We start from the raw sequence: 21,329 nt of genomic DNA, 5'->3' as shown, positions 1-21,329 counted from the left end.
ACACCTGAAGCATCCAGAGAGGTCACAAAATCCAATTATTCCAATGAGCAGGGATAAAAGACAACGTCCTTTCAGATCGCATCTAATTAAATTAACCAAAAATCGGTGTAAGCGCTAACTTGGCGCCTGTTATGCCCGTCTGGAATCTCTTGGATCTTGTGAATCCGGCAGTTGGCCGCGTTGCAGTAACTGTCTTTTCAAGGGACTGCTCGCCAGCGAGCGGCTGGGTACAACTGCGGGAGACACGTCCCAGCTGCGCTGCTGCATTCCACCCTCAAACGCGGCAAGCGCGGGTTCATTGCTGAGCCCTGCGGTCAGTTAAGCTCTTTAGAGTGCTTGAAGAGTAAATGCAAGAGAAATAGCAAGGGGGTTTTAAATATGATTTGTTAAGGTGAGGAGCCAAATAGAAAAGACCTGCCTGGAGTTCCTGTTTAGATACATTTCATCAGTAAAAAACAATACAACGTTTTACAGAGTATCCTCCCCAAAACTGTACAGAAATTACAAACATTTCCCCTCTGTCCATAAAGCAGAGTTTAAATTATCCCATTTCATAGTCCATATTCAAGGCAACAAGTGAAACGATGCTGCTCAGCTCGTCTTGTCGGAGAAGCAGGATCGTTCTTCTGAGCTGCAGTCCTGCTAGAGATGTTACTCTCCAAACACCCCTAGAACATTGACTCCTGATGCACCAAAATTCACTTGCCTGCAAAAACAGCATTATAACGATAAGACACAAGTAAGTTAAAGCTCCTATTTAAAACAAATCTTCATTACAAGAAAAACTGCCAATCCCACACATCAGCATTTTAACATTTATGTAGGTATCGTGTTTCACCTCGAATTAAAGACAGCTCTTTCAGAACAAAAAAGTCCGGACATTGCTTTTATGTCAGTGCAGCTTTCACTGTGCACTCGAAACTCCTCTTGTTATGCCAAAACCAAGAGATTACAGCACTATGGCAGTGTCTGTCTCCTGTTTATAAATAGCACAGTACTTCTAGCAAGAAGGTAGCAACCTGGTTGTCTGGCCAAGGCCACTATTCCGCAGCATGGACTCCACAGGATTTTTCAGCCAGCACAAGACCAAAGAAAAGCACAAAACATTTCCTGCATGCTCGTGCACACAAAACTTACATGATTTTGTAAAAAGGCAGCCATTACTTAAAATGAGAAGAGCATTTTAATTCCATCAGTATCGTCCTATGATAGCAACTTCAGTTACGGTATTTCAAAACAGAAAGCTCCTGCTCAGATCTCGTGCGCAGCGCAATGATACGGAACGTTTGACACTTACCCAAGCATCCCAGATTCTTTTGTCTTTATGATGTACAGAAACATAAGCAATGTATGGAACATGTTGTTTCTGCCCTGAATACCACGGGAAGAGAAAAAAACTTGGAAATGAAATCACATGCAAACAACCACACTAATATCTTAGAATGTCTTATTTAAAACAACTGTCATCCCCTGTCCTGATCTTAGGTGGAGCAGCACAATTTTTCCTTCAAAACGTTTTGCAAGATACATATACTGCAGTGTGCGCCCTGTCGGCCTGTTACATCATCAGAGATGAGAAAAAACTATAACAGAGACCTCGCGAAATGGTATTACAGCTTAGACTGCTGGGGTTTTGCCTCAATTCTTATCTTTCAATTAGGCAAACAACAGAAAAAGACCAAGCTTGTTTTCTAGATGGATTATCACCCTCAAATATTTTAAAATGCTTTTTAAAAGAGCTTTTCTGAAATCAGAAAATCAAGTCACAATAGGGGGTTAATCATAAAATCAAGATGTACAGGAAAAGTCTAGTATTTTGATATTGAGATTAGATGTTTCCCTCCAAAAACTCGTACAGACAAGCATCAGTCTCGTTGGCACTGAGGAATAGCAACACACCTCAGAGCTTACATAAATTAGGATTTTAGAATAAATCATCAGAAAATAAACAACAAGAGGAAGCTGCTGCCTGGGCACTGATGTACCTAAGTTAGGCACTGAAGCTATCATTCAGCAGCAGACTAAATACCACACGATGGTCAAAGATCGTGGTAACATTTGCTTTCTGCACCGAGCCAGCCTACATATTCAATAGATGTGGCTAGTTCCAAAGGAAAAGGAAGAATGAAAAAGAAACAGATCAGGTCTGCTCAAGGTTTCCTGACAGCAGAAAAAACTAACACGATCATACCTCGGGCAGATTGTAGACCTGGCGGTGGTAGATCAGCTCATAGTGGGGTGGATTGATGTTGCTTTGGTAGATGCAAAATACATTTTCATTTGTAATGTCTGTGAATTAAAGTTTTAAAATAAGATAGGGATTTTAAGAGCGCTGATGGGATCCAAGCAGGAAACAGCAGCTAAACAAGCAGTCCAAGAATGCCAATACCTGGTTTATCTGGTGTTTGCACAAAGTGTTGGGCAGTGAAGGTTCTGCCATCGGGGTATTTGGGGCTAGGGGGCAGTCTGGCATCGAGGTAAGTGCAGAATATGTGCATAAGGATCTGTGCAAACAAAAACAAATCTCATTTTAGTATCATTAAGAAGACTGACAGGACAGCAGCTTTCTTTCCATAATCTCAGATATTAGTTAGGGTATTTGAGAGTCTGTTGCTGCATCATGGACTTAATTAATCCCACTATGTTTAGAAGCCCAAGGCAGCTTAACACTTAGAGCACTGAATTCAATGGTCCAGGGCACGCCACAGATGTCAAGACAAGTTTATTCTTCCTGTAAATGAAACCCTTTCAGTCACAACACGTTAAAAAGGTGCTGCATGTGAACTGAACTCCTGACATACAAGTAACTATCTTCACATCTCACAGAATTTGCAAAGTCACAGATCTGAATAGCATGTATAGGACAAACTACAAGATACCTGATTTCATGATGGTTTCTACGCTAGCTGCAAAGATTTGGCTTAGAGAGGCCGATCCGATCTAATGACAACTTTTCCAAACACTACACTTACCCAGCAAGTTGCTCCTCTCTTGTCAAAAATGGCAAAACAAAATCAATGGACAAACTTGGACTGCTCATGAATCTTACCAGCTCTCAACATTTTGGAAGAAAGTCCTAGAACAAGTATCTTCTTAGCTAACAGCGAGAAAATCGCAGTACTGCATGTTGTGTTTTAACTCTTACAGTAGACTTCTCAACATTCTTTGGGTGCAGCGTGACCAAATTACTCTGTAGTATGATACCTCCTGTGTTCAACATAGGATTTGTTTGGCAGACAGAAGAATTTCTATGGGATAAATGCCCAAAGCCTCAAGAGGTCTAGCGGAAATTATTGCTTTAAGTTGCACGCAATGAGACTAACATTACTGTTAAAAACTCTTCATTTGGCACTTATTGTCTTAAGTTAATGCCAAAGCTTCGAGACAAGTGTTCAATATTAATTCCATCTGTTATATCAGAACTTCTTTCCCAGAATCTTTACAAGTTTAGTACATTGTGCAGTACTATCTCTCTTAGCTGGTTTCATTAAAAGACAATGAATTCAGGGTGTGATGGTCTGTGTTACGGTCTTTAATACTTTCAAACTGCTCAGCTTGCAGTCTACCAAGATAGCCAGAGCTGCTTCCCAGCTTGTCAGTCCCAAATATTTAGTCATCTTCACAACTAGAAAATCAAATCTTATTTCAAGACAGATTTTGCTCAGCTTTAGCTTCCAGCAATTCAATCTTGTTGCATCTTTGTCAGCAAGGTTGTAAAACTTGCATATGAATCTTCTTTCTGCTTCTCCCCAGGAACTGAACATCTATAGAGGGAATCAAATCACCTGAACTCTCCTTTCAAATACAGAGTTCAACTGAAGAGTCACACGTGAAGCTTGTTCTCCACTCCCTGGATTATCTTGTGGCCTTTCTTTTAACTATTTCAGTTGAATTTTCAAGTCACTGTATTCACTGAAGTGCTTTCTCCTGACCTTTTGCATTAATTGGCTAAGCATGACTACAAGTCTGTTCTCAAGTAAGATAATGTAATCCCTGTGGATCTCTCAAGAAATATTACTGAATTAAATAAACATGAAGACACGCCACTTAATCCGTTCGTTCTTCTAACCATTACAGCACAGGAAAATTTTAAGGTTCATCTTGCATGAGAAATTATGAGGTTTGGTTAAAGCAGACTTTTTTTCTTTTCTTTTTTTTTTTTTTTTTTTTAATAAGGTAAGAATATTGCTCTAACAAATCCGCAACCTTCTGTCAGGTTGCTCCCAAAACAGTTACCTGACTGACATCTCAGATGAGTCTAAATAAGAGGCTGGCTTAAGACTAAGACATGAAATCGCATTTTTGTGATCTGCACAATGTCCAATCCCATTGGCATTATTCCTTGCATAATTTCACTGACTACAATGGGATTATCAGGATAGGGAGGCAAACAGGATTTTGACCATGTTCCTCAAAAGACTTAATTGCTACCACACACAAAAATCTACCCTGAAAGACACACTTTAGGAAGTTATATTAAGCCTTCTTTGAAAACTTACAGCACAGTCAGTGGGCAAGTCAGCATCCCACTTACGGCCCTTGAAATCTCCTCCTCTGTTCCATCGGAATGAGCTCATGTATCCTCCCTGAGAAAGCTCTGAAAAAACAAAATTTATTCAGCTACTGGAGGTTGAAGGTGCAAGAAGGACATATTTGACACTAGCTTCAAGAACACTGCATGTATTTTCAGTGCACAAAATAGGAAAAATTAAACTAAGGAAGTGCTTATAAAGATATAAAGTTAGGGGAGTGGAGTTTACAAGGTATTTTTTATTGGTAATTAATGAAGGGATTAAATAGGACACTTCACACCCCAAACTGAGAGAAGAAATAAAAACTTCCATGCCAAGTCCCACATCATTACATCGGTCTGAAAAGAGGAAGTTGCAAAAACTATCTCTGCTACTTGAAAAGCAGCTCTTCTCCCTGCTGTGACTGTAGTTCAAACCTCTTAATTGACGGGGTATCTGACACCGCCGACGCTTGACCCAGCTAACGGAAACGTTTTAAAGTCAGTATGGTAGACCACATACCTTTGATCCTTTCAACCAAATACTCTTGGTTCGCTGCAATATCCAAATACTGCATTATAGCGTACAGAGTTGGCATGACTGGAGCTTTAACAAGCGCTGCTTGTTTCAGATTGCTGATGCTGGCTTCTGCATGCAACAAGAGCCAGCACATCTGCATCCACGACAGAAATTTGAACATTCTCCCTTACAAGACGTTAACAAATGCAATGTTACAAGGAGGAACTGGCTTTTTTGTCTCACTCTTTACTAAGGTAACTTACTAAGATAATTTACTAAGATTTACACAAAGTTAACAGCTTATCCAATACTCCAAATGTTTGTTTCCAATCCCAGTGAAGTACTAGCTGTCTCCCTTAAACCACACAACATAAACGCTATGCAGCACTGTGCGGTCGCAAAAGACGACAGTCCCTTATCTGAAGGGCTTGCATTCCATAAGAAAACAGAAACATATGGTGTGAAAAAGGGAAGAAGTAACATCCATTTTAAAGAGCAGTAGGAGAGCAGCAAGGTGGAGATGAGGTCAGTAAGTGATCAGTTTTTCACAGGCACCACAACAGATGCAGATCTTGAGGACAGACTACAAACAGGCCAAAAAAAAGTAGGCTTTGTTTAAATGAAGCATATCAAATCCTGCTCTTGATTGAGGGGGATATGCATGTGATAGGGTAATGGAAGGAGTTCCTTCAGAGTTGCACTATGAAATTTTAGCTAGAATTCTAGCTCATCAAAATGCTTAAAAAGGAGGGGGGGGACCCCAAAACAGCAAAAACCAACTGCCCCAACCAAAAGATCTTTTCTTCTAATGCCCATAGCTCTCCAAAATACACCTGAGATTATCCTCCCCAGCCCCACTTAGTGCTACACCTAGTACTTAAATAATCTTTAATGCATCTTAATCTTAAAATGATCTTAGATCTTAAATGCAAACGATTAATAGCCTATCTCTGATAACAGAACTATTCTAAGTTAAAATAAATAAATAAATAAAATTTAATGTATCTTAACCTTAAAATGATCTTAGATCTTAAATGCAAACGATTAATCGCCTGTGATAACAGAATTAATTTAAGTTAAAATAAATAAATAAATAAATAATTCCTAGGTCTATAGATTTATTATTATCACAGTCATAAGATGACTTCTCAGTTCTTAAACAATATTTGGATACAATGTATCACATCTAAGTTTTCATAAAACTTTTTGTGGCCTGTTTGCTTTCAGACAAGATAGCAGGTAACAATTTAAGGAAGTAACAGCAATAGGTTTTTCAGGAAGTAGCTGATTTTAAGGAAGTTTGGAAAGACACATACTAACGTAGACAGAGAGGGCTGACAGGCAACCATCCTTGCAACGTGTGATAGTTTTCTGGCAGTTTAAGATACAAGGATGTTAATCTGAGCCTTTAACTCTCCAGGAATGAATTCAGAGGAAACAAGAGGCTTAAGAATTTTATGCTATTGCAGCATCAGCATGCCTTTATCAGTATTTCCAGAAATCCTATGAAGAATCCTTCCAGTTTAGTAAAATGCATTACATGAAGCAAAGATCACACCAATACAAACAGGAAACGGAACTGTAATTCTTAGCAGACTTGTTTTCTATACTACCTATGCAGTGCCCTGCTATGGGGTGGCCTGCTACCAACCACCACAGCGAACCCCCCAGTTACTCTATCATCATACCTCCAACCTGCATTTCTGGGTACCCCATTCTTCTCAGCTGACTGCTCACAGACTCAGTCTCTTGTACAAGTGGCACTAAAATAGTCTCATTAATCCACTAGGAAAGAGAAATGCAAAAATTAAAAAGCTTAGAAGCTACAAGAATGTGACAAAAATGTTAGTTTACTCTCTAGTCAGCATCACTGTTACAATCACAAAGGAGTTTAACAACAGGAACTTTGAAGTCAACCAAGGAGGAAAAGTAATTAAAGAGTATCAATTTAGATAGGGGTGATTGGCTCTAGAAAGACCCTCTAAAATGCCAAAAATTCACTATAGAGGACTTGGGAAAACAAATCTCCAGACAGCAGTGATACTGATAAAGCTTTCCTGAACAATGAGAAAAGGGGTATTCTGAGGCACTGCACGACACTCATAGTGGTAATTTAAACTTTCATGGGCCCACTCCCTCTCAAAACCCTTTCAGGAAATGAAGGGCCTGATAAACACAGTATGTGACACTTGTATGTGACACAGTTTGGGAACTGAAGCCAAGCTGCCTGTAGGTTTATGAACAGATGCTTAGGAATCTGGTACAGAACAGTCATAATCCCACATCTCATAGAAATCTTTTACTTTTCACTCGTCCCACTACTTAGAAGAACTACATACGTGATAGTTGCTGACTGAAGGGGTAATTCAAAGTTAGGCTTACAAATTATTTTGTCATAGTATGTGATTGTATTTCCTTTGCCAAAGCAATAGCCTAAGACCAAAATTTTCTTTTTGTTTTCTTATTACACTCCTCAAGGCTGTTGGAAAAAGTCAACAGGCTGGCATTTCCCATGCTTTATTTGAGTCCAGAAGGAGTTTGAAATACAGGAGAAAAAAAACAGAAAAAATTCAGAAATTTGGGTCGTAGAAAGAAAAAACAAGTCTTTTCACATCCACTGTGTGTTAAGATGCACGTGTCTTCATTCAAAGGTGGGTGAACTTTGCAACTGTGAAGTTTTCAGAACAGAAAACACCTAGGCCAGCAAGTGCAAAAGTTCAGGTTGAAAATGTGTCTTAATACTTCTTTGTTACAAGCATGCTGTTTTAGTCTCCATGTCCAAGCCCACCCTAATCCTCAAATAGACTCAAATATGTAATTCTTCTCACTTCCTTAGGTATACAGGGAGCACTGAGGTACTTTTTCATTCTGCTGTACCTATTCTAACAGCAAGAACAGGCAGTTCACAGGGACTGGACTTACACTTCTGAACCTAGCGGTCCAGGAATCCAGGTAATCAAGCTGTCGTCGATTCACGATCACCCTTGCCCAAACCTATGGAAAGAACATTATTACCTACATACAGCAACCTAACAGAATACTAAAGAGTTTTTAGGCCCTAAGATGTTTTCTGACTGCAGCCACAGCACATAATTCAAATTGCATTTGTTCCAGAACTCTCATCTAATGGCTGTATCATGTGAATTCTACAGTAGCTTACCATACTACTCTCCTACTCTCTTTTCACAGTACACTAAATCTCCCGTGAGTCCAAACGCACAGTTTTGAGTTTCCTGCTCTGTTAGGATAAAATTGGTCCAAGTTGCAGGGTAGACTAAGTTAATGTACGACATAAAGAAAACAGATCAAATTTAATTAAAAGCTACGTTAATGACATTCTTTTGAATCAGACTTATTCCAGACACAAATGTAAAGGAGAACAATTTTACACACCTTCAACTATTTCACTACATTAGGTACAGGTCAGTTTCCAGTCAATTTTTATGTCACAAGTTTATTTTATCCAGAGTACAAAATGGTAAACAAAAGTTCCGCAACCACCATTCTTGAGTTGAACTCAAAGTCTGTCTGTTCTCAGACACACAGTAATATTAAACAACTTCAGATAAAATAATTCTGAAGAGTTGGCCAAACCAACAGAAGTTTCCAGCTTTCCACCGTGGCCCACACGGTGAGTATTAGTTAATTACAAAGACCACAAAGCATGAAACCTGAAATTCTCTCAGGAGTCAGTTTTCCACCTAAACACAGGTACCTTGTTCACCAAGGAAGAAATCATTTTACAATTTTACAATTGTAAAATTTTACAGTCCGGAATTTGAAATGTATACCCCTTGTGGCAAAAAGTCTTACAAGCTGTATGAAGATGGTTAAATGCTATAGGATTTCTCCCTTTCTAGCACCGTTGACGGAGTTCACATTTGGATGGAGCCACATATTTTAGAGCCCTGTTTTTCTCTCTTGGCTCCTTTGGTGCTGAGCTTACTTCTTCTGCAGTCAGTGGAGAGCTCAGACGAGCTTCGTCCTTGTGTGCTGATGGAGCCTGGGGCATGCAAGCCACCTGATACTGGTACTTTCTCAGCACCTGTGCTTGCTCTACTAAGGAACGGCTGTAGTTCCAAAAGGTTGGGCTGCTGGAAGGAGAGCTGGAACATGAACTTGCTGAAATGACATTGAACAGCCATAAAATTATCACCAAGTAATCACAGAAGCAACACTGCAGGCAATAGGTCACTATATTAAGGCTTTGACAGGAGAGATGTGCTCATGAATTATCATAAATACATACACCAAAATCTGTCTGCATAAACACTGATTTCATCTTTATATTAATAAGGCACTGTCCCTATCCCAGACAAAAACTGCCTGCAGGTAATTCACCACCTTTAGCTAAACTGCCTTCTCCACAAAATATCCCTCCCATCGAGGTGATAAAGCCCTTCAACTCATTGTAGTCCACTATACACAACAAATGCTACAGAGATTATTAGTATATCTATAATATAGACTAGTACTTCAGCAGCTCTCTTTCTCTGCAGGAATCTTTTCCAACTTTTCTCATCAACTCCTCATCAATAAAACCAACATCCCCTCCTTGCCAAGCTTTTCAGGCTACATGAAGTTATTTACGTACCCAATTGAAGTCTACGCTGTTTCTCTTCTTCGCTTCGAAGGTACTTTTGCAGTGACTTGCGGTCTGTGATTTCATCATCTTGACTCATACGGGAATTATACCGCATTGGTGAAAAGTGGCAACGAGACCTTAGCCCGGTGCTTTCCACTGGCCCAACACTTGAGGCATATGGTGAACCAGTAGGAGAAGAGCTGAAGCTGGAAAGCTTTGGGAAACAAAAGCAAACAGTTGTGTCACATGAGGAAAGTGAGAGTTCCATTTTGACTTTATAAACTAAATGAATAGATCGACTCAACATAAGAATTGATTACTCTGCTGATTGCTGCTATAAAATATGCTCTCGTTTGGGGGAAGGTTTTTGCTATTTTGTAGTTACATTCTAGTTTCTTATTTTTGCTGTGCTCTGAAACAAACTAGCTACTCTAAAACAAATAAATTAACACCAGGGAAAGAGGATGAATACTGACAAGACAAATTTCATCTGCTTTGCAAACAAAGCGAACACACACACAGGACCCTCCACTGCCGGCCGCACACCTCCAATGGCTTACAGCACAACACAAGGACACGATAAGCAAAGCCAAACCGTTCCCCTTGAAGCCACCTTGGTCATTACCTTACTGTAGCTGCTGCTTGGTAAATAGGTTAAAGCACTGCTATAAGAAGCGCTGTTGCTTGACAGAGCCTGCCGCTGAGGGCTGTACCCTGAGATACAACCAGAAGTAAACTTTGGACTGGCCCTGAAGGGCCGGGATGGGCTGTAACTCAGCACAGTTTGACCCTGGACTCTAGGAGAAGGCGTAGAAGAAGGGACTTTCTTCGCTGCCAGCTCATGTGCTGGAATTATTTGTACCGCTGCAATAAGCAAAAAAAACCACAATCAGCACTGTACATGCAGCAGCCCAGAACTCTCCTCCTCACTTTAAATACACAGCAAAACACACATACACAACTCTCTTCCCTTAAGGAAATTCTAGGACACTAAAAAGACTATTCTAGTCTGACCCCTACACGATTCAGCAGTCAACCCCAAAGACATAAAAATCAGAAAACTGGGACACGTGATCATAATTCAATACAAATTCTACAATTTAAAATTTCAGTTAAATTCTACCATGCACCTTTGCATAGCCCGAGGCAATTATTTAACTTATTTGGTCAGCTACTCTACCTGCCTGCTTCATGTGTCTTTAGCACATCTAATGTCTCATTTACCTGTGCAAACCCAGATATTACACTCCTCAGCTGCGGTGATATAACCCTACTCCCGTATCTGCCGCTCTTTCTCTGGAGGCAGCCTAGTAGTATGTAACACATTGTACTAGCACCTTGCTTTTGCTGTATTTTCAAACTCTGCCAAGTTTTTCTATATTTTACAACATCACTTAGACGTTCAGAACTTTTCAGAGCAACTGCTCTCTAGCCTGTCATTTTCAGACTGCACACTAAGGTCTCTTTTCTCTTTCTAATTTGGTGCTCTCCAGTCAGTATGATGATAGTAGGATACCAAATTTAAATACAAACCTATACACTCTGCCTTGTTCTCAATCCCATTTATAGGTTACAAATTCCTTGTCCAGCTTCATAAAGTTTAAGTCTCTCTCACTGCCCTTTAACAGCCCACTCTCCTTTTCTCCTTTTGTATTGGTTGTTTCCTCTCCACTTCTCCCCTTAATTGCTCATCAATTTATCACTTTTATTTTGAATTTTTATAGGCTGCAGTTAGTTCATCTTACTGCTCTTGTCAGATGAGGTAACTGAGAACTCACTTCACTAAAGATTCGTGGGCTTGAGAAAGATATCATCTTTAAAAAAAGTATTTATAATTTATAACACCTACCTGCATTCTGCATCCCTAGAAGGATCTGCTGTCTACGAGTCATGACCAAGGTAGTTGGTGCCATTGTGTACTTGAAGTACATCCAAAAATCAAATAAGGCATTCAGACTGAACAGGGATACAAGCGCAAGCTCTAGAACAAACACAAAGGTTTTTATCATGCTAGGCACCATAAACAGGAGTAACAGTAAATGATCTGAGAAAACAAGTTTATACACAAATCAAGAATAGTTTATTGTTAGGGCTACCAATAACTGCCAGTCTGAGCACGGATGTAAGACAACTTCTCCTTTTCATGCAAGAACCATTAGAGATAAATTTCCTTTCTATATTGAAATTCATTTCTGTTGCTACAATATGTATTTGTAAAAGCGAAAGGTATTTTCCAGACAGGATACAAAGCACTGCAATGATGTTTCATGCTATTTATCAAGTGTCTTCTGCCAAACCTTCTGTCACTCGTTACCTGACATTGCTCTCACTCTTCTTCCTTTTCATCCGCTAATAGTATTAGATACAATTACTTTTGAGCCTACTCATTTGAAACCAAATTTGATTATTTGGAAATGTCCTGCAGCCCTACAATACAACACAACGCTATTATTTCAACTATTCCCCAAAGCCTTATTGCACACATTAAACACATTTAAGGTAGGAAACCTGTTCTTCACACTCTTTCTTACTTGTCACTAAAATGATGAAATTCCAACAGCACCAAAAGGGATAAAGGAAAACAAAATGAAGCTTGGTTATTAAAAAACAACAACAACAACGAAAAACCCCAAACCTTAAAAATGCTTTCCCCAGCAAGAAGAATGAAGGCTGAAACCTTCCCTCCTCCCTAAAACTAATTCATATGCTGTGACAACTCACCAATATACCAGAGCGGCCAAAATGCGATGTTGTAATAGGAACTTATAAGTTTTCCAGTCCTAAAAAGAAAAGGAAGAAGCGATCAATTTAACAGTAACTGGGTCCTATGAAATATTTAAGCATATACAAAGTAGAATGCTTTACTTAGTTGAGTCAGATATAACAATCAACATACATGTCAGTATATATCATTCCCCCAACAGACATATTAAGGAGGCCCCAGGCCCAGACCACTTTCCGCTCTTCAGCCTCCCTCCTAATCTTCACAGTCCTGTCAAGGAGCGAAGCTGCAGAAATCTGTTCTGCCGCCATTGTCTGCAACAGGAAGCACACAAAGAAAGTTAAAGATTGAAAATTTATATACAGTTAGATTCTCACTCTGTACAAGACCTTTAAAAAAGTAAAAAAGCAAAAAGAAATTACATAAAAGGACTTCACATTGAGGTACCAAATCGTGTGTAGTGTTAAGAATGAGCTTCAGTGGTTTAAAAACAAAAAACAAAAACAAAAAACCCAAAACAATATTCCTCTTATAAACTGCATAAGCACTGTCACCTCTTCACAGTGAAACAGTTTCCATTTTCTCCACTGAGGTACAGAGGACAGAAAAGAGAGCCAGATTCCAACAGCGTTTTTGAGAAATAGCATTTTTCGGAATGCTGAGGCAACACTGCCTTCTCCAAGCAAGGAAAACAGACCAAGAAAACATCTTGCACAACCTGGCAGTTTTCCTACTGAAAACACCCACCTATCTCCTTCTGTCAGCTCAGGACAGCTCTGTACCCTCCCCACACCCTCCCCCCTTTACACCACAAAATGCCCTATGTAACAGAAATAACGCTTCCTACATATTCTACTCCTCTCATCACTCTAGCACACACCACGCCACACACACACACACACACGCGGGCACGCTTGTCACCCGCCGGCAGCCCGCCGCACTCCCAGGCCTCGCTGCCAGGCCCTGAGTCGGCAGCGACACCGCCGCTCCGCTCCGCTCCGCCCCCGAGGGCGCCGCGGCCCAGGCCCAGGCCCAGGCCCGCCTGCCGCCCCCACCGCAGCCGCCTCCAACGATTGGTCGCGCGGACGTGACGTCACCGGAGCAGTTCTGCGGGGGGGAGGGGCGGGGCGGGGGGGGAACGCCGTTGCTGGGGAGATGCCGTTAACGGCGGGGTGGGGGGAGGGGGGCGGGGGAGACGACGCCGCTTTTGAAAAACAACGTTCGCCCGTGCACAGCCCGGCAGCTTTCCTACTAAAAACCCCCGCCCGTGTCCGTCTCCAGACCCTCCGCACACCCCCCCGCCTTTACGCCACAAAATGCCGCACACAACAGCAGTAACACTGGCCACTTTCCCTGCTCCTCCCATCAGCGCAGGAAACTGCCACGCCTCCCCCGGCCACAGGCTTCAAAACCTCTCAGCTACTTCGTCGCTGAACACAAACATACAAGAGTTACCTCAGAGAACACGCGGTTTAACTGAAATGACAGGATTTCACACGCACAGCCCTCTCCCACCTCCACCACCCTAGACCCTTCCCCACACCCCCCCCACTCTGGCACACACCACGACACGCACGGACACTTGTCACCTGCCAGCGGCCCGCCGCGCTCCCAGGCCTCGCTGACAGGCCCTGAGCGCGCACGCCCCGGCTCCCCCGCAGCCAAACCCCGCCGACCACAAGCAGACTCGGCCCCGCAACGAGCAGGCGCCCCGGGAGGGCGGCGACACCGCCGCTCCGCTCCGCTCCGCCCCCGAGGGCGCCCAGGCCCCGCCCCAGGCCCTGGCTCCGCCCGCCGCCCTCACCGCAGCCGCCCTCAACGCAGCTGCCTCCAACGATTGGTCGCGCGGACCCGTGACGTCACTGGAGGCAGTTCCGCGGGGGCGGGGACGCCGTTGCCAGGGGGACGCCATTGCCAGGGGAACGCCGATCCCAGCCAGATGCAGTTGCCAGGGGGACGCCGTTGCCAGGGGGATGCCGTTGCCAGGGGGACGCTCGCGCAGCCACCCCGGATGCCCTGGCCGATGGCGCCTGCCCAACCCGGCCGCAAGCGGCGCCAGGCGCCATGGCGGCCCCAGCGCGGCGGCCGCGACGCCCCCCGCGCCCTGCCGCCCGCCTTGGCCGCCACCGGCCGTGCCCACACCCGGCCGTACTCTTCCCCTGCTCGGCTCCCACTACGGCCACGTGCGGGCACACCCCGCGGCTGCCCCACGCCAGAGCCTGGCCAAATGTGTTGCTCCTGCCTGCAAACCTCACCATGAGGAGCAGGGAGGAATAAAAGCACCGCTGGCCGATGAAAGGGAGCACAACGAGTTACAGCAGACCGCTCTGTGAGCGCGGGCCAGCGGACAACCTCAGCTGCTCCAAAACCCTTCCTGCCTTTGCCTCAGATCCTAAGCACCAACCTGAAAGGAAGAAAGCCTAAAAAAGGAGATTAACTACAAGCCTAGACCGCACAGTTATCGATAAACACAGTGTCTAACGCTTGGCCACTCTGTGCAGTGTGCTGTAGGTGACCCTGCTTTAGCAGGGGGGGTTGGACGAGATGATCTCCAGAGGCCCCTTCCAACCTCCACCCTTCGATGATTCTGTGATGGGCGCTTTCTCTCGCAGCTCCTGCTGTGGGGGGAATGGAAAATGCGTGGAGGACAAAGAGGCTAGAAGCTGGTCTGAGGTGCGGATCCTTACCGAGGCTTGTCAGTCTGCAGAGAGAAGGGGACTCAATGCTCATGAAGTGCTGATGAAAGTCTCCCTGAGCAGGCGCTCAAGCAAAGCTCCTGCATTTGCAGATGCGCACGCACCAGATGGAACGATGAAGCCTGGTCCTCCAGAATCGCCATTGCTAGTGAGGGGCCGCAGGCTTTGCCCTGACTTGGGCTTGCTGGAATGTCAAGGTGGAGCAGAGTGGCACTTGGAGGAGGCTCTCCTTCAGCAGCTTAAAGGCCTGCCAGCTTTCTTGAGCTCCTTTGCCCTTCTGAGCTGCCTCCCCTGGCGTCCCCCTAGCAGGTCTCTGCAGAAGGGGAAGCCTGCTCGCCTCAAGGCCAGCCTCTGGGCTCTGCTGCTCTCCTTCCTACCTGCCCTCGGTCTCTGCAACTCCACTAGTTCCCGGGTGCTACAGCCCAGGTGGCCATGGACGCTGCTGGCACCAAGCCTCCGGGGTGGCCGCTTCCCCTTCTGGCCCTGGGCACCCGCCTTCTTCCCCTCACACCTGCAAAAGCCCAGCACTCAAGGGCACCCAAGACACACACAAGAGCTGGCAGTTCCCTCCCACCACGCAGCCAGCACTGGGCCCCAGCAAGGGGGGCCCAGGCTCAAGCACTTCCTCCCCTCAGAGGCGTACAGCAGCTTTTTCCTCCTCTCCCCACAGGCCCCCTGCCCCCAGGACATGCGTTGGCCATGGCAGGGCCCTCTCCACGCCTCTCTCCGGCACCAACAAGACGCAGCACACCCCTAGGCCACAGCCACCTCAGCTGCAGCCAAAGAGCTACAGCATGACCACGGCAGAGAGCTGCCCTGGCAGCAGCCCCTGAGCCCTGACTCCTCAGCTCTGCTCTTCAGGCCTCTCCAAAATTCCCATGCTGCAAACGCACGAGCTCACTGCACACCCAGCCAAGAGCCACCCGACTTGGGGCAGTTGGTTTAATTTAGCTTCAGAGAACTTCCTGGGTGCTCGCGTGGCTCACAAGTAGTGCTGGTGCTGCTGCTGCTGCTCCTGCTGCTACTTGGCTGTGTCTCTGCACACAGCTCTTCTAACCCCTGGGAAGAAGGTAGAAATGAACAGGCTGTGTTCTGCCCCACTAGAAAGGCTGAGAAAGTCTGCAGAGTAGTGCAGGCTAGTGTTCGCTGATGGTTTTGCTATATTGACTGTCATGGGACTTGAGACCTTGTTTGGACACTGCTAATCTGTTGTGAACCAAGACTGGGGGGTACCTGTGTCCAGTATTCAGCAGTCAAGGAGAGCTTTGCAAAGGGGCACACCAACACTGGAAGCATCCCTTTGCGCTCAGCTACTCAGATTTTGCAGGTGCCACTGTTGGAGGCCATTCTCAGCACTCAACAGCTGCCCCCTTGGCTGGAAGGCAAGGCTGAGCCCAGGCCAGCCCTGTGGCTTGCTCATGGGGCAATGGGGTTGCACCTTGTCTCTCTCGCTCAGCCTCAGAGCCCTCCTGCTTCTCTCCTCCCCTACTCCCTCAACACTGCTCCCATTTGCAGAAACAGCCCTTCAGCTCGACAGCAGTGCTGGGCTTTTGCTGGGGGCTGCGGAGAGGGACTTAGTGACAGGCTTTAAGCCACATCAAGCCCATGTCAGGAAAAGTCACAGCACGCTCTAGGCAGCACAGTGGCTCCGGGATTACAAGTGGCACCCCTTGCTGCCTCACTGCCCCTCAGTTCTGCCAGGCTTCTCCTGGAGCTGCCACATACCTGCCCTGTCTTGCAAGGCCCCTCTTGACTGTCCAGCCCTTCCTCCTCTTCCTCTAGGCAGGAGAAGTAGACCTTCAGGGTCACTTGCTTCTCTTCTCCCAGCTGGTATTGGACGATCTTCTGAATACTGGGCTTTTCTTCAACCAGATTCTCAGCACCCTCCTGCACCTGCAAGACAACTCCACACTGTGCAATGTGCCCCACTTCCAAGTCCACTCCGCTGCTCTCCACATGCTCCTCGCCAGCATCCAGGGACTGCAGGACCTCGGCAATCACCAGGCCCCTGGCTCTGGCTTGGCCTGGGCCCCCCGCTGGACAACGGCTGCTGCAGGCAGGGACTCTGCAGCCCCAGCTGCAGAAGAGCAAGGGGCTCCACAACATTCCCCAGCTACATCACAGCCTGAGCAGGGTTCCCTGCCTTTCCCATGGGATCAGTCTCCGATGTCTCCTGCTGCCAAATAAATTGTGGAGGGCATTGTCACTTCCAGGAGCAGCAAGTGCGGGCTTCAACATGGTGGTTTTCTTGAAGGGAAGGTTACTTACACTCTCCTTTGAACCTTGTTTTGAACCTTCCTGTCAGCATCCTTTTGCCCCAAAGGAAAGCTGAACAAGGCTGAATATCCCTTTCTTGTTTGCACCAAGCATCTCAATAATCACGCAGCTAAGCAGAAACTGCCCATCTTCTATCACAGAAAGAACCAGAAATTCCACTGCCACCAGAAAGAGGACCCCAGTGGCTCTACAGGCGTGTTCATGGAGAGTGCAGCACTGAGAGATGCATTGTAAAACTAGAGCACCGCCTTTGAACTCAAAGCCCTGGACAAAGTCAGCCAGGGCTCAAAGAAGGGCACTGGAAGGGCTCTTGTACAACCAGCAACCACAGGACAATGCATTTGCAGAATGCAGGCTAGCACAAGAAGGACCCCAGTCAGGAACACTTACCACTCCTGTGTTCTGATGGCCTACATTCACAGGCTGTGTAGCACGTACCCTAGCTTCTGGACGTGGTTTCTTTCCACCTGCTGCTGCATTCTGTGCAGAGCACTGTGAGGAGACTGGGAATGGACTGCAAATATACACACGGGGAGGTGGTATGAGCACAGGGGGAGTAGGATCTCCACTCCCCCCTCACAAGCTGGGCATCTGCTTCTGCAGCAGAAGGCAGTGCTGCAGCAGAAGCACAGGGGTTCCACTGACTGCAGGTACATCAACAGCTGTGAAGACTACCCCCAAATAAAACACTCAGGGCTGCACATCATGCCCGAAAGAGAGCTCTAAGCTCGCCCACAGCATGACTTTCTCTCCATGCAGTGAGGATAGAAGCAGGGTCATCTACAGGACAGGCTTCAACTCATACCACTACCCCTGTCCTGCCACATGCATTAGCCACTGCTCCATGGCCCCAAAGACTCTGTGTTCAGGGATGGGCAATGGATGGTTGCTGGGCTCCCAGTGTCAAAGAAGGAGAAAGGCATCAAGGCAGTCAAGCACAAAGCTCTGAGCAGGTGGGAGCCAGCACAGAGCTCTGAAGAACCCTTCCCCACAGACAGAGCCCATATGAAGGCGGAGCATGCGTGCAGGTCACTGGGACTCAGCCGCTGGGAAGCCTTGCTCCCAAAGCACTTTCAGAGCAGCCTGCCCCAGCCCTGGCAATGCAGCCCTAACCAACCTGTGCTGGGTGGCTGCTCCCTTCATCAGGCAGGGGGAAAGAAGCAAGGCAAAGTACTCACGTTGGAAAAATACTTGGAAGAGGAGTAGAGGACAAAAAAGGAGCCGCTCTAGTGGCTGTGAACATTGATTCCCTCATCACCTTCATCTGCAAAGGTGAGAAAGAGAGGTGAGATGCTGCCAAGGAAAGGATCTTGCTGCTCACAAGGGCAGCCCATGTTTCCATGCTTCAGAGAAGAAGCTGCCTCTCAGAATTGCAGAAACAACCCTTGCTCTTGCTCTGCAGCCCCTCCATTCTACACAACAACAGCTGTGGGGGAATAGGGGAGAATGGCTAAAAGCTCTGGCAGGCTTTTGTCGAGGGCAAGAGCCGAGAGTCTGAGTTAAGAGAGCAGTTCCTGCCTATAGAGAATTCAAGGGAGGGAAGCCCAGGGGAAGGCAGCTCACTAAACTCTAGGGAAATGTGTCGGTCAGCCTGCTAGGGAGGATGAGAGAGAGCAGTGGGGGCTGCAATACATCTGTTTTACCAGGAGGAAACGTTTTTCTCAGTCCCTGCGCTCATCCTTTCCCTAAACCTTCCTGTCAGCACCCTTTTGCTCTGAAAGGCAGTTGAGCAAGGCTGAACATCCCTTTCTTGTTCAGACCAAGCATCTGAATAATCACACAGCTGAGCAAAAACTCTCCATCTCGTATTACAGAAAGGCTCAGTGCTTCCATGGCCACCAGAAAGAGCAGTGTGTTCATGGAGAGTGCAGGAGTTACAGATATATTGTAAAACTAGTGCACAAGTGGCATTTCTGAAAGCAAAGCCCCAGGGAAAGTCCGACAAGGCTAAGCAGAACCCATGGGAAGGGCCCTTCTACAGCCAGTGCCCAGAGCACAATGCTTTGGCAGAAAGCAAGCTGGCAAAAGAAGGACCTCCATCAGGAGCACCTACCTCTGTTGACTTCTGATGGCCATGTACAGGCCACGCAGCTGCTGCTCGAGCTTCTGGCATTTGCGTCCTCCTGCCCAGTAATTCCTTCTTCGCAGAATGTGAGTGAATTCCTGGAAGCATGCTGCAAATACACACCGCGGGGATGTGTGCCACAGGACACTCAGGACTGCACAACATGCCCAAAAGAAAACTCGAGGAGCCCACAGTTGAGACTTTTTCTCCAGGCACCAAGGAGAGCAGCAGCGTCAGCTCCAAGGACAGGCTCCAGGACACACCATTACCCACTGTCCTGAGCACTCCAGTAGCCACTGCTGTGTAGCCCCCAAGGACAAGCTTTCTTGGAAGCTTCAGAAATGGAACCGGGAATAACTGCTCCGTCCCTTGCAGTCCTTCTCTCTTCAGGCACTTATGTCCCTCCTTCCCATCCTCTTCAAAGAGCCCAAACAACCTGTCCTTGCCTCTAAGGGCTGCCTGAGCCAAGGGCACATCCTCTCGAGCCTGCTGCTCGCCACCCCTGACTGCTGCCTGGAAATGACCTTCCTTCCTCCTTGCTGCTGGCAGTCAAAGGAAGGGCATTGCCCAAGGGGAAACACCACAGCTTTGGGGAGATATTCACCCAAGGCATCCTCCCCTCCAGCAGCATTCCTTGCAGCCCTCTCTTCCACCTCACTCCTCTCTACTAGGCTGCTCACCACAGCTCTACATGCCTGGAGACATTGTTGGCAAAGGATTCTGTGGCAGCAGGCACAGAGGCTCTCTCTCACCTGAAACAGGGCCCTCCTGCCTCTTCCAGGCCCTGCATGTATGTGCACACACATAGACTCCCCTTTGCATTCACATCCACCAACTCTGCACAAGTGTGTGTCATGCTTCAGTGACACACAGAGATGCCAGCCAGTGGGGTGTAGTCACACTCTGTTGGTGCCAGCCACCAGAGGGGACTTCAAAGGAAGAAAAGGGCTCCTAGCTCCCAAAATTCATCCACAACTCTGCAAACAGCCTCTGCTCCTTGGCCTTGCTGCCAGCAGGGCTCCGATTTCACTTTGACATACAAAGCTCGATCCTGTCCTGGCCACAAAAGACATCCTCCGCCTTTCCTCCTGCCTAACTGCATACTCACAGGTCTGAGCAAACAACGCACACCCTGCGGCAAAGCTCACACCAACACCTCCCTCTTCACAAGGCTTGACAAGAGCATGCAGACTTTTCCTCAGCCTCCAAAATTGCCCTGAGACACCCAGCACTGCTCTCCGCAAATGAGCAGCATCCACATTTATTTCACCTACGCGCTAGGAGAAAAGGCCCTCCTCTTCCAAAAGGACCACTTACATTGACTTTCCCAAAGGTCTGGAAGCTGAAAGCAGAAGCAGCAGCGGAAAGAAGCCAAGAGCAGGCTCTGACAGGCACTTGCTCCGGGCTGCCCAGCCAGCAAGAGAGGCCTAGTCCTCATGGCAGAGTTTAAAAGGCATTCAGGCGGCACGGCTCCCTTCTGCCGGGGAGGGCGGCAGGGCTGTGTGAGCAGGGTGTGCGTGCAGCCAGGTGCGCCCAGGGCTGTGCCTGAGAGCAGTGTCCTGGGAGGTCAGGGTGCCCAGGGCCATGCCTCTGCCACCTGCGATGGTCAGCACTCAGCCCGCCTGGGCAACTGCCTGCAGGGCTGTAGGGAGAAGCCGTGGGGGGAAGGAGCAGCCCACAAAAGGGCAGGATCACAGTGCCCCAGAGTGGGGGCTGCGTGGGGCAAGGCTGCTCAGAGCTGCTGCTCAGCCCCAGGAGCTTGCCCGGAGGAAAGTCAAGGCAGGGACGACTCCACAGGGAAAGAGGTTTCCCCAGTGTTGGCTTTCTGTTCCACGCTGTTTTTTGGGGGGAAGGGAAAAGGAGGTGCCAAGGCTGGAGAAGAGCTGGAGACTGGGGAGGCTGCTGAGGGGTCAGCAGGTCTGCGAGGAAGCTCAGAAAGTGCTTTTGCCCCTGC

General features: G+C 46.8%; 1 protein-coding gene across 1 annotated transcript in view; it reads right to left on the bottom strand.

The window, feature by feature from the left end:
• Positions 1-651: 651 nt before the first annotated feature.
• Positions 652-21,329, bottom strand: part of LOC134154724 (transmembrane protein 209-like) — a 50,734-nt gene continuing 30,056 nt past the window's right edge. Inside the window, exons 2-15 of the mRNA XM_062601403.1 lie at positions 12,512-12,638; positions 12,337-12,395; positions 11,465-11,596; positions 10,241-10,479; positions 9,621-9,829; positions 8,977-9,148; positions 7,953-8,024; positions 6,719-6,815; positions 5,034-5,159; positions 4,500-4,597; positions 2,390-2,504; positions 2,192-2,289; positions 1,298-1,371; positions 652-706 (exon numbers count right to left, since the gene is read on the bottom strand). Of these exons, the coding sequence (XP_062457387.1) occupies positions 652-706; positions 1,298-1,371; positions 2,192-2,289; positions 2,390-2,504; positions 4,500-4,597; positions 5,034-5,159; positions 6,719-6,815; positions 7,953-8,024; positions 8,977-9,148; positions 9,621-9,829; positions 10,241-10,479; positions 11,465-11,596; positions 12,337-12,395; positions 12,512-12,638 (1,673 nt within the window). The remainder of the gene's footprint in view (positions 707-1,297; positions 1,372-2,191; positions 2,290-2,389; positions 2,505-4,499; positions 4,598-5,033; positions 5,160-6,718; positions 6,816-7,952; positions 8,025-8,976; positions 9,149-9,620; positions 9,830-10,240; positions 10,480-11,464; positions 11,597-12,336; positions 12,396-12,511; positions 12,639-21,329) is intronic.

The sequence above is a fragment of the Rhea pennata genome, unplaced genomic scaffold (assembly GCF_028389875.1).
Source record: "Rhea pennata isolate bPtePen1 unplaced genomic scaffold, bPtePen1.pri scaffold_33, whole genome shotgun sequence".
Classification (NCBI taxonomy): domain Eukaryota; kingdom Metazoa; phylum Chordata; class Aves; order Rheiformes; family Rheidae; genus Rhea; species Rhea pennata.
The sequence above is the reverse complement of the archived record's forward strand: the minus strand, read 5'-3'. Positions and strand labels throughout refer to the sequence as shown.